The following is a 12,528-nucleotide window of genomic DNA, read 5'->3' on the forward strand; positions in this document are numbered from 1 at the left end:
TTAGCTTTTGTCCTCTTCACTCAAGCTGCCTCACAAGTAAACAGGGTTTCAGGTTTTGTATTTTTGCTTGGGTCTTATCTACCATTTTTACTGTTCAGTTATTTTCAGCTACACATGACCAGCGTGGTCTATATATGTACCAAAGGAATTCACTTTACACTTATTGTGTTGCTTTGAGTGTATATGACATTTCAGGAACCCTATATCTCTTCTTATCTTTGACCATCATAGACTGAATAAAACTTTGTTGTCAAACTTCTTTGCATAATTTAAAAAAAGTTATAATAAATATGGAGTGATATCTTATACTTTATAATACCATGCTTGGAAAATATACAGGTATACAAAATTTAAAAATGATATAACATTTTATATTGCACTATTTGTTAAGTTAAAGTTTTTTCCTTAAAAGTATGGATAGAATGATATTATATTATTTCATTGAAATCTTGTTATAAATTGGGTCTATAGCTGTAATGGTTTTTGTGCCATCTGAGGTTCTAAAATAGACCCTTGTCTGTGATTCAGTTTTTTTGATTATGTAGTATAAGGTGTAAGCAGAACTTTAACCAGAAGATGGCGCTAAGTCATATAGCATTAACAACAGTGTCATGACATCAGTGCTTGGAGACCTTTGACCCAAATTGTATTTAGCTGTTAGTGTCTTACATTCTCTGCTGATTATGTCCCTTCTACACAAGGCACTATCAGTAATTAAATGTAAAACTGCTACTGCTGCTGCAGCTTCAACTACTAGCTTAGAAAAAGAAGATGCAGTATATCCCTCCTGCACTCTGGAATTGAGTGGAGTGCTTTTTATACCTGAGTCTTTGAGGTGAACATCAATATGTCTATTGTATAAAACTAGTAAATGTACTTGTGTGTGTGTGTGTGTGTGTGTGTATACTGTATATTAGTGTAAAACTAGTGTAATGGTTTAATTTCTCCTAACTAATTGCAGTAGATTGTCATAATTGGCACTATGTTCTTAATATGTCGATGTAATGTGCCTTTTTAAATTGAAACCAAGGGAAGTGTATTGTGTGCCAGGTAAAAGTCCATGGTATTCAGTGGTATAGACTTCACCTCAGATGGATTCACAGTCAACTGTCAGTGGCTGTACAAAATGAAGACACCTGCAGAGGAAATGCCAATTATTGAGCACCTATTCACAAGCATGTGAACATTCAGAAGCTACTCTCAGGGGCTGTATAGTTTATGGCTTTATGGTTATGGATTCTCTTGACTAGAATGAGTATAAACAATATTTTCTGTGAGATATTCTGTTTTATCAGGTCAACTTCACAGGATAGCTTACATTGAGTCCAGTTTACACCAGATACTTCACTTGCAGTAGTTTTTTGTTCTAGCACCGTTTATTGAAAATGCACTGACCACCTGTTCTTTATGGTCACCCTTTGCAGAGGTATACCCAATATGGCCCTCGTGTCTGCTTTCTCTATCCTCATTTGCCATTGTTCTCTCCTTCACCTATTTATGTGTATTCCACTCAAGAGAACATCCTGCCCACTTCACAATCAAGACACAAAACCACGGTTTCGACAAACAGCTGTGATTTCTTTGTAAGGACAAAGTACATCATGGTGACAACATCACATTGTGTTCTCCCACACTTCACCAGTGGTCCACTTAGCACTGTCTTGCTGTTTCTATTCACCAGCTTGTTTTTGACTACCTTCCACCCCCCAACCTTTGCTTTGTCTTGTATTTTGTTAATGCCCTGTCTGCTCTGTTAAGTTTAAGTCCACACACACACAAACATTTCCAATTAGTTGCACAGGAAGAAGCATCTCTGCATTTACACCCGTACAGGAATAAGAGACTTGGTTCCACTTAATGATGTCAGGTGTCCTGAAGAGAATTCACAGGCCTGGCCTGTAAATAAAAACACAACCTTGTTAAGAGCACTCAAATGGCTGCGTGTGGGTGGATGGATGCTGCTGAATCATCCCTTGCATGAGGAGACGGTAGCAGGTGAAGGGGCAGGGGGGTAAATGGACACCAGCCTGCTCTGCTCGATCAATAATGCATAGGCTGCTGCACTGTCAGAGTGAAGTCTGCCCAGAACAATGAACTGTGCTTCTCCTGAGATACATCCACGACCCAGTGAAATCATCCACAAAGACCGCCACCTAACTCTCAAAAGGTGCTGGTTTGTATATATTTATTTCTGCATCTCTTGAATATATGTAATATATGAATATATGCTATTTAAATCTGCCACTGTTGATAAGATTAGATGTTTTGATAATGTGATAGCATAGCCTGATGGCTCTCAGCATTGCATTTGCTACTGTTACCAGATGATCACGGTTTTTCTTGTTGTGAAAGAAAACATCCCTTTGATAAGAAATTAATGAAACATATCTCAGAAGACACTGAATAACTTATTTTGGAATTAGGCTGAGTTAACTTTCTTCTGGTTAATAATGGAAAGGACTGACTCACTTTCCTATTACTTATTCATGATGAGGGAAGTTATGTTGAATACATCTGTCCCAGCAAGAGAAAACTGCTACACTGTATTAATTTATGTTCCAGCAAAACACTGATGCCTAACAACTCCTTGAAATGGATAACTAATCAAATATTCCTAATGAATCTCCACAGCTGTGTCAGAGCTCCTTGTGTGAGGGTCTATAAAAACATGGGAGTACTCATCAGAGTAGACACTTGTTCAGTAGCACAGAGTGCCTGGATCACCATGAGAGTGTTGACCAGCATTGTCCCTCTGATTCTCATCGTGTGGTGTGGAGGCCAGACCGGAGCACTGCCTGTGCAGGAGAAACCGCTAAGCAATCAGGTGGGTCCACACCACACTTATGGGAATAGTCCCCTTTCCGTTTGGCGAGAATTAAAGCCTCATTTACTGTACTGTTGTGAAGACTATTAGTTGTTGGGTGGTGGTAAGGTTGCAGTCAGCAAAGCAGTATATTAAGGGCAGATATTTGTTATTTAGACACTACATTCTACCCATTATCAACATTTTTATTTAGTTTTGTTTTCTTTCTTTTCTCCTTAAGTGGATTGAGCTTTCTGAATTACCATAACATTGTTAATTAAATATATCTATTCACTATTTATTGCAAGAATGCCTCCCATTTGGTTTGATCTTTAAATCTGCTTAATGCTTTTCCCAGAGTTTGGCTGTTGAGGAGAGGATGCTGCTGTTGAAGATGTTGGCTGGCCTGACAGAGAAGAACTTGACAGAGGAGAACCTGACCAGCTACGACCATGAGGGTCTTCTGAACGGTACCCTGAAGGAGACCTCTGTTCCGACCCCACAAGAGCGCTCGCCCTGTAAGAACTTCTTCTGGAAGACCTTCTCTTCCTGCTGATGGGGGGGAAGAAAGGGTTAGCGAGGAGAGGATGGCTGTGGGTGCACCTTGGCAGTCCGTGTCCACTCTGGATCTGAGTGGAAAGCATGTGACTAACCAGCATCTACTGCTGGAGTCCTTTGTCTTCTGTAACTCTGTGCATGGCCTTGCAGGACCTTTATGTTTTTGCATGGATTTGGTCACATTCATGATTGTCCATGGTGAAACAGCATCAAACTGCCATCATCCATATGATCTGTGTATCTCATCTCTATAGTTCTGTTTTAAATTCAAACTCCTTGTATGGTTTAACTGCTTGGATCAAATATATCACAGAAACTGATCTGACTGAAATCAGACCAACTTTGAGGTACCATTACAAAGTAAGTTTGCTCAGGCATGATAGTATTTCCCATCTCCATCATGACATTTTTCGAGAGGCCTCGAACTAACTGTTTCACTCCCTTTTAAGGTAGCTACTGGGGTCCTATTGTACCGGCCGCCATCAGAAATTAAATGTTTTACCCATTCAAAGATTCAACTACTTTTGTATCATCAAAATGTAACACTGTTTTGCTAGTAAACTATAATTAACATAACAGAGAGGCTCTTACAAATGTACTTGACAATTATTTCTACAGCTTATCCAAACAAAATCTAAACGGAGAAAATCAACAAGCAGTTACAAAGTTAAATGTTTATTTTATATTTTGAAGGGCTAAAAATAAGACTTGAAATTCAATACATTATGTGATGGCATTCCTGCAGAAATCTTTTATTAGCCTCTCCAAAAATCCAAAACTTGCCTAAGAAATTCCAATCATACGTTATCGACTTCCCAAAGACAGGCCTAGAATCTCAGACCATTTGACTGACTCAACATGAACATTTCCAACCACAAGAGACAGGAAAGTTCTACAGATTACTTTATGAAAAAATATGCCTTTGCAACCTGCAAAATCTCACCATTTTAAATTACAATAACCAATGGCTGTACTGTGATGAGAAATTTAACCAAAACATTACTGAGAAGGAAAAAAAAAAAAAAAAATAAAAAAATGTCTTTCAAAAGCAAGACCAAAAAACATTATCTGGCGAAATACAGCTGAGAAACAATAAAAACAATGTCTGAAAACAGAATTTCCGGGTCACGGAGATAAATGAGTCACTGGAGTGGGACTGATTAACCAGACATTGACATTCCGCTCCCATTTTGTTTTTACCCCAATTTTTAAAAATCCCTTTCCGATGATTATCAACCCATCCCCACACCCCCCCTCCCAAACCCTGCCCTTCGCATTTTAAAAAGGGACTTGCTTTGAGCTCCACCCAATTTGGAAGTGTCCATTTCAAATTTCATTAAAAGGTTTCCCCTGGGAATCTTGATACATGGATGCGTAGAAGTCCCTTTTCAGGTATAAGGCATTCGGCAGCGTCTCCATAGTTGGATCATGTTGGGAGAGTCGCCCACCCAACACAACACCAACTCCAGTCTTCAGCTCCCCGAACAGTGCCTTCACTCTGGGATCTGATGTTAATCTGGGTCTGCGATGTCCAAGGTCCCTACACATGCGAATTAAATAAGTTTGGGCAGTTCAATTAATGGAAGCAACAAAAGAGAAGGAAAGAAGAGAACCACAAAAGGGAAAATCACAAGGCAGAGAATAAGCCGATATCAAGTAGTCGTAATACCTATTCAAATTCATTTTATTTGAGAGTTCCCTTTGATTTCACAAAACATATAAAATGCATTCAAAAACACACTAAACAAAAGCAAATATCAATAGGGATTCTCATAACTGTCACCACCACCACACGGCATCCACCATGTGCACACTGAAATAGCTCTCGTTCGCCACACCTCTTCACATTCGAGCTCAAGTTCACCCAAACAAACACACACCCCAGACAACCCCCCACGCCCTTCTCACAAACAACAGCATCACATCACATATTCACACTAACAAGCGAGTAACAGGGAGAATATAAGCACACGCCATACAACATTCACATCAGATTATATGTGTATATATATATATATATAGGCAGAAAGGATACAAATACTTAGAGATTTTTCTTAACAGTCCACTACATGTTATTTCTTTTGTTATATTCATTAACCTGTCATATTAAGAGATAATAGAAGGGAAAGGATGAAAGATCATAGAATTCTAAAGTTGAAAATGTAGTGTCCTTCAGCTGGTCCTGGAAGAAGGGGGAAAAAAAAAAGGAGAAAAAAAAGCACTCGTACTTGCGGATCCCGCTCACACTCGCTCAGACACAGTTTCTTCTCACAGCCTCCCAGTTCTTTTCACACTTGCGTTCACTTGTCTCTCTCTCTCGCTCTCTCTCTCAGTCCGTTCGTTCATACCCAGTCGCTCACTCTTCGTCAACCAACAATCCATCACCACCATCTCACTCATTGTTCATCTCAGCAGAATTTTTTTGATTTGTTTTGACAGACTTAATCCTTTTTTTTTGACTCAAGCATCCATTGAAAAGGGGATAAAAAGGCAACACCCACCGTCTAACACAGTAAATGCAGAGTGAAGCTGTGTTCTTTGATGGCATAGCATTTACACATGGGAAGAGGGGTACTGATACTGAGCTCGCTCGAACATTGCGGCCAACGATGGGCTTCTTCCAGGGAAATTGGAAAAGAGGTGATGAACTGCAGAAGAGATTTGTGAAGGCTTCACCTTAAAAAAGCTTCAAACAAACGAAAATGCAAAAGCAACTACACACAACAGAACTCAAATCAGTCTCCGAATGAACTGACCAAGGGTCAGTTTATAATGTTTTAAGTTACATTATCTAAAACATGAACTTGGAAGGGCAAAATTAAATTTGATTTGAGTGTGATTTAAATAACTTTGTCAGAAATCATGTGACGTACATAGCAAAATAAATTAATGTAATCACTGAAACCAAAATTAATGTATCTAAATACATTTAACCACGCCACAACTTTTCAACCACTCTATATAACTCTTATAGGGAATTAGTTAACAAGAATACCAACATTTTGTTTTATCTTTTACAAAACTTCTAGGCATCTTTTTGAAACACAATGAACATAGCATCTAACTACAAATAGCTCTCTCACTCTCCCTCTCTAAGTACTTACCCATGTACCATATAATCTACAAATTTGAATACTTTCAGAAAACAAACTCAAATCAAACAAAAAACAAACCTCTCTACATTCCCCAGCTAGACTTAGTCTCCATGCTAGACCCAAAGCTAGAGTTAAACCCACTGCCTGAGGCAGAGTTGGTGCCCGTGCCCCATCCCAGGCTAGCTGAGCTTGGGGTGCCATAATTGCTGTTGCTACCACTATAGGTCTGACCCTGCTCACGGCTACCAGTACTCTGGGCAGTGGCGTTGGCGCCGGTGGCGGGTGTCTGGCCCTGCTGGTTAGCCAGCATGCCCATCATGCCCCAGCTGCTCTGGAGAGCTGCCTGCGCCGCCGCCATCATGGCTGGGTTCAGGCTGAGTGCCCCGAAATTTACCCCGCTATTGGGACTGCGATTGCCAAACCCCTGCCCCCCAAATCCAGCCCCAAAACGACCCCCACGATCCATCATTTGCCTACTATTACTGTGCTTCGGCTCAGCGTTGGAGATGTGGACACTGGTCCCCTTGATGATCAAATCTTCACCGCACAGGGACTGAGCAACCTACATGGAGGGGAGAGGAGACAAACACGGAGACAAACACACACACACCAAGACGCTTGATCATTACACAGTAGAATCAATTCCACAGACAAACTTAAAAATAATAATAATAATAATAATAGTAATCAGGTGAATTCTAGTGCAACAATTGAACTTACCTGGTCATCAGCAAAGGTGACAAAGGCAAAGGCCCGGAAGGGTTTGGGAATGAAAACATCTGTGACTTCGCCGTACTGAATGAAGAACTGTCTTAGGTCATCAGTAGTCATGTCCTCTGTGCAGCGGCCAACAAACACCTTTCTGCTCCTCATGGGCTCATCTGGGCCAGCCTACAGCACATCAGTACCATTCATATCACCACACGATCCATTATCCACTTCACACCAGCAGTAGAAACAGAAATTGGGTTTGAAAGTGCTAATAAGTACACAAATATCCTTCATTTTTGTAGGAAATGTACTAACTTTGACCAATTTCATAAAAAATGCATTGTGAAGTCAGAAAATCCAGGACATTCTGGATAAATGTTTGCAGAAAGGAATACGAGTGTAATGGAAGGAAAGGCAGGTTAGTAATGCAGCCTACTGTACCTTAGAGTTTGGCAGTTTGCAGTCACACCATCTTCCATCAATCATGTGCCGCTGGGACATCACTTTCACTTGGGTTTCATACTCAGTGAATCTTACAAAGCCAAATCCTTTGGAGTTGCCGGTTTTAACATCTCGTTTGACCTGTAAAGCATTACAAGTAAATCACACACTTCTGTCCGAGTATACTCGTTGCATTCCCTCAGAGTTAACATTACAGTGCGGAAGGTGAATCATCCTACCTGAACCATGATGACTTCACCAAATGTAGTAAAATAATCCTTCAGGTCTTGTTCTGATGTTTTCCAAGGCAAGCCGAGGACAATTAGATCTGAGGTCTTCAGGGGGCCCCTCTTTATCTTCACAGCAGAAGCAGCATCCATCTCGTCCATCTTCCTCTTGTTATCTGCGCAAGAATGACACCAGAATACATTTAGTCTTCATAGAACAAATTTATAATACACTTTTATCACAGAAGAAAAAACAAATAAATAGAAACAAAACAAAACAAGAATCTGCGCGTTTTAACTTATAGCGACAACAGCGCCGCAGAAGTAACGTTAGCAACCATTCAACAATATGGCCCATCTGCTAGATACAGGCCCCAATACAAAGGACGCAAGTTCATTTGAACGCAACGTTGACCCCAAGAAGCGACAGCTGTATCAGTATTATTTTGGCTGAAAACATAATAAAATTCACTCTACCTTTGGGGTAGTTGACGACATAAATTAGGTTGCCCCAGTCAGCATCGGGTGCGTGGAGTACTCCTTCAACCAAGCGAACCCCTCTCATGCATTGAGAAACAGGGTTTCTGTATCGCAGGCCGCAGGCTCCGGGGAACTGTGCAGCCACAGACGACAACAAAACGGTGCCATCGTCTTCAGATGGAATCTCCATTGGCTCCTCGTTTTCATCCTCAGCAACACGAATGTAACACTCTGCCATTTTGAAAATAAACGACTTGAAAAGCTAGTTAACAACTTAAAACCCTCTTTCCTTAACCGTACGGGTTGGCCTGCCACTCGATCCTCCGCACTAAATTACGCGAGGGTTGCTGGTAGCTAACTGGCTAGCTTGCTAATTTAAGCTACACTGCAAAGATAAATCGTGCAAATAAATGAAACTGTAGCAGGCAATGCTCGTCTTTAAATAATCACTTTCCAGGTCGCTGTTGCGCGGACTGGATATCTGGTTGCAGTGTGTGCGTTGAACGAGTCTCCTTCATAAAATTCTACCACCGGCGGCCATGAGAGGCATAAGCCATCAAGCTAGGCGGCTAACAATGACCATGCTTTCGAAATGAATGGCAGGATATTTTTCGCGCTATTTACCAGCTCACGAAACCAGATAATTGTACGCTTCTTTGCAGGAGCAGCGGTGCAAATCTGAAACGATTTTGAACGCAATCTTGATACGAAGGTTGCACAAGTTTTTCAGCGGGTTTGCTGCATTCAAAGTAGAACAACGGAGGCAGCTTCTCGATTCGCTCCCTAAAACTTCTAACAAAATGGCCACCCTTGTGTCATTGAAGGAATTACATCATCATTTGGGGAGGTCCCACTGTACAAAAAAGAGGGTTTGGCTTGCAGCATTTTCCGTTTTAACCAAATATCTAGATTCTTAATTGTGAGAATGGAGTCATCATATTCCAGAACAATATAAAACAATATTACAGACTTTGGTCATATAGAAGAAACTGACCATTCAAGATACGCATTTTAAGAACAAGTCTGTCAACAAGTCAGTCAAATCTGACCCAATGAAATTCAAATGACATGAACGCGGTTATATTAGCAACGGCGGTCGATGTACGTCCTGGTTTGATTTGTATCGACGCGAAAAACGTATGGTAGGCCTACGTCACGCTATGGATGCGCAATTTATATTGAGGCAGTATAATAATAATAACTACAAGCACATTTTCAAAGATAAATTAATGTTTAATCCATTATCCTGTATTTGTTAAACATATACAGGCTACACCAGTGGTTCTCAAACCTTTTCTGTCAATTTTCAAGCCCCACCTGACCCCATGAACTCGGCAAATGGTAATGTAAAAAAAAAAAAATTGGTTCTACTTTGCATTTCCTGTCTTGGTCTGCTGGATAAGATGCTATTTTATGTACCGCAGAGCGGTACAAAATATGACCGCCGCCAAGTCCAGCACATTTTTTCCACAAAAATAAATCACGCTGAAAGGCCTATATGATTCTAACTGTCTCACTAAATTGCATTATCCACACTCAATTCTCACTGGTATCTGCTAGACAACAAGTACCAAAACATGATTATTTCATAGATTTCACATGTAAAATTCATGTTATACAACCCCACCCCCATCTTGCCTGTTCATAATTCTGAGAAATTCTTGAATTGTGTGCATGTGTGCGTGTACACGTTTATGTTTATGTGTGTGGGTGTGTGTGTGTGTGTGTGTGTGTGTGTGTGTGTGTGCGTGCTTGTGTGTTTGCCTGCGTATGTGTGTTTGTGCATGTGCATGCATGCGTACATATGTCTACTGTGTGAGTATGTGTCATTTGACTATGTTAGGTCACAGATACCTGCGATTACAACACCTAATTTTTCCTTTTTTGTGTTTAACTAGGTGGTGCTATACATGAAATGAGTGGTTATGGAATTGGTTGACATGGCCCCTTGAGATTAACATACAAAAAAAAATGGTCCTCCTAAACCTTATGGTTCTCGAGATATTCACAGAAAACTGTGTCTGCCCTACCCTCCTTTCGGTGGGTGCAGTCCAGCGGGGGGGCTACAGATCAAAACGAAAAACTATGGTTTCATGCTATCCATATGGGGTTACATGCCCACCAAGTTTCGTCTACCCGGGCCTTTCAGTGTCCCGGGAATCCTTGACGGAAATTTGGACATGCGAAAAAAAAAAAAAAAAAAAAAAAAAAAAAAAAAATCTGACCTATATGACCACCGCGCATATGTCAGTCTGTTTATGACTGTTATGTTTGGGTGTGGCTATTTTGTTTTGAATCTATGATCTTGTCAAAAAGAAAGCGGCATTATTAAAGATTAACAAAAAAAAGGCCTCTTGTTCATGTCTCTATTCCCCAGTAGTGGGGCCCGCCCCACACTTTGAGAACCACTGGGCTACACCAATAAACTAACTGGCTAGGCTAGGCCTACTCACAGCAACACCTCTGGTTCTTTGTAGTAGGCCTACTTGTGATTTGTCAAGACAAACACAGCTGGTGTGGAACCCCTTTAAATGCTGATGACCCATGTCTCTCTCAACCATTGACTACATTTGTGTGCCATGGAGCTATCCGTGTCTGGGATTTTCATCATTTTCTTGTAGGCTAATCTAAATATTTCTTTGTTGTTACTGAAATGCTGTTGTATTGTTCTTTCATATATTTCATGTTTCATTTCATTTTATTCTTTAAGATATTTTGTGTCGGCTGTGTCAGGATACCCACTGAGTGTTGAAAACAGGGATTGGATTGCAGATTCACCTGTTACAGTCTCAGGTAGGCTATTTCCTCAGTGTTTAAGTTTTATATTATGATATGTTGATTATTGTTTCTATACATTGTAGATATAGCCTATCCAATAATCTAAACCATTTGTCAAAATGTTTTTCACATATAAGTGATAATTGCTCACAAATCAATTGTTTCTATTTAGATTTGTATTGTTTCACTCATGAGTGCATTTACTTTGTGTTGGTTATGATCGCTGACGACCTTTGTAAGTGATACATATAGTTTCACAATCAGGGAAAACACTTGACGTATTGCACACACGGATAAGTTAATGTTTTTATTAATGGCTAGATTTAGGAACACCTCCTTGACAATCAGAGGAAGAAAAAGTATGTGTAGACACAAAACACATCTTTCAGTCATTTCCATCCTTAAATTGACGTTTCATTTTTAAAACTACACCACTTCAGCACATTCTACTAACATTTTTTTTTCTGTGGGTAGTAACTGGACCACACTAGGACATTTTGTAATATGTTAAGTGTGATGTCGAAGAAAGCAGAGAATTATCATAATTTTAATGTAAGGTGGGTATTTGAAATGCAGTTCTAATGTCTGTCAAACATAAGTTCAGAAACAGCTGAGCTGGTTGAATGTATTTACAGAGGTAACTTCACATATGCATCAAATCAAGTAACAGCCTACCAACAAAATGTCCACATACAATTTGAATGTTATAATAACTGATATACCTATAGGCTAGTTGTGAAACTTAAGTTTTCCATCTAGCAGTTTTTGTCCATTCCAACACATTTTTCAGAAATATGCTACAAAAAGTAGATTATATATGATGAATGCAACTTACTTAACCAATCTTACTTAAATTATGTTAATGCAATGAAAAATAATAATCACTGCAAATATTGTATTGTAGCCTACATATACATTATACAGTACATGTATGTATTCAACCTTATACTGATGGCGAAAAAAATACATTTCTTTCAGATGTCCACTCCAACTGGTCAATGACCATTTGCCATGATTTTTTTTTTAATCCTTCAATGGATGTAGATTTAAAAACAAAAATCGTAAATAATGATAAGATTTAGTTTTAAGACCTTGTGAAACAAAGCACTTACCCAGGTTGTGAAACTACCCATGTATAGTAAGTCTACTGATCTTTGTGTTTTTTTATTAATCAATTGTGTAGAGGGAGATGTTGAATGCTTCTCAGAATACATGGAACTTTGGATCCACAGAGCGAGAATAGAGGGACTGAGGCTATGGCTCTCAGGCATGATGCGATTTCAGGGTTAGTGCTGCACTCACAATCATAACTGGAATCTCTTTTACGAGGTTGTATGCCACATTTTCAGAAAAAGGTTTCTGCTTTAAAATTCATTGTATCTGAAGAGTTTATTCATGTCATTGTAATATAACTTAGTAGTTCATATTTACATTT

The 12,528-nt window shown here is 39.6% G+C and overlaps 2 protein-coding genes across 4 annotated transcripts; one reads left to right on the forward strand and one right to left on the reverse strand.

Moving 5' to 3' along the window:
* The first annotated feature begins 2,084 nt into the window (after positions 1–2,084).
* On the forward strand, positions 2,085–4,075 carry sst6 (somatostatin 6). Its single transcript, XM_048241709.1, has 3 exons — positions 2,085–2,167; positions 2,632–2,824; positions 3,162–4,075. The coding sequence occupies exons 1-3, from the start codon at positions 2,091–2,093 to the stop codon at positions 3,357–3,359; spliced, it is 468 nt and encodes a 155-aa protein (XP_048097666.1). The 5' UTR covers positions 2,085–2,090; the 3' UTR covers positions 3,360–4,075.
* On the reverse strand, positions 4,021–9,144 carry tardbpa (TAR DNA binding protein a). Of its 3 annotated transcripts, XR_007193387.1 has the most exons (7): positions 8,313–9,141; positions 7,848–8,011; positions 7,609–7,749; positions 7,177–7,347; positions 6,934–7,018; positions 5,863–6,009; positions 4,021–4,901 (listed from the first exon to the last, which is right to left on the reverse strand). XR_007193387.1 is itself a non-coding variant. In XM_048241694.1 (6 exons), the coding sequence occupies exons 1-6, from the start codon at positions 8,551–8,553 to the stop codon at positions 5,915–5,917; spliced, it is 897 nt and encodes a 298-aa protein (XP_048097651.1). In that variant the 5' UTR covers positions 8,554–9,141; the 3' UTR covers positions 5,028–5,914. The 3 variants fall into 3 exon arrangements, 2 of the variants coding, with proteins under 2 accessions (XP_048097651.1, XP_048097650.1); XM_048241694.1 differs by lacking the exon at positions 4,021–4,901 and having other exon boundaries at positions 5,028–6,009; XM_048241693.1 differs by lacking the exon at positions 4,021–4,901 and having other exon boundaries at positions 5,028–7,018; positions 8,313–9,144.
* Positions 9,145–12,528: the final 3,384 nt, after the last annotated feature.

This window comes from Alosa alosa, chromosome 4 (assembly GCF_017589495.1).
Source record: "Alosa alosa isolate M-15738 ecotype Scorff River chromosome 4, AALO_Geno_1.1, whole genome shotgun sequence".
Classification (NCBI taxonomy): domain Eukaryota; kingdom Metazoa; phylum Chordata; class Actinopteri; order Clupeiformes; family Clupeidae; genus Alosa; species Alosa alosa.

Bases quoted from the DNA above. Each gene is read 5' to 3' on its own strand.
- sst6 (XM_048241709.1), top strand. From the start codon at position 2,091: ATGAACTGTGCTTCTCCTGAGATACATCCACGACCCAGTGAAATCATC. The intron at 2,168-2,631 runs GTGCTGGTTTGT...GAATCTCCACAG, and splicing joins CGCCACCTAACTCTCAAAAG to CTGTGTCAGAGCTCCTTGTG. The intron at 2,825-3,161 runs GTGGGTCCACAC...TGCTTTTCCCAG, and splicing joins AGAAACCGCTAAGCAATCAG to AGTTTGGCTGTTGAGGAGAG.
- tardbpa (XM_048241693.1), bottom strand. From the start codon at position 8,553: ATGGCAGAGTGTTACATTCGTGTTGCTGAGGATGAAAACGAGGAGCCA. The intron at 8,012-8,312 runs GTAGAGTGAATT...ATTCTTGCGCAG, and splicing joins TGTCGTCAACTACCCCAAAG to ATAACAAGAGGAAGATGGAC. The intron at 7,019-7,176 runs GTAAGTTCAATT...CCCTCCATGTAG, and splicing joins TCACCTTTGCTGATGACCAG to GTTGCTCAGTCCCTGTGCGG.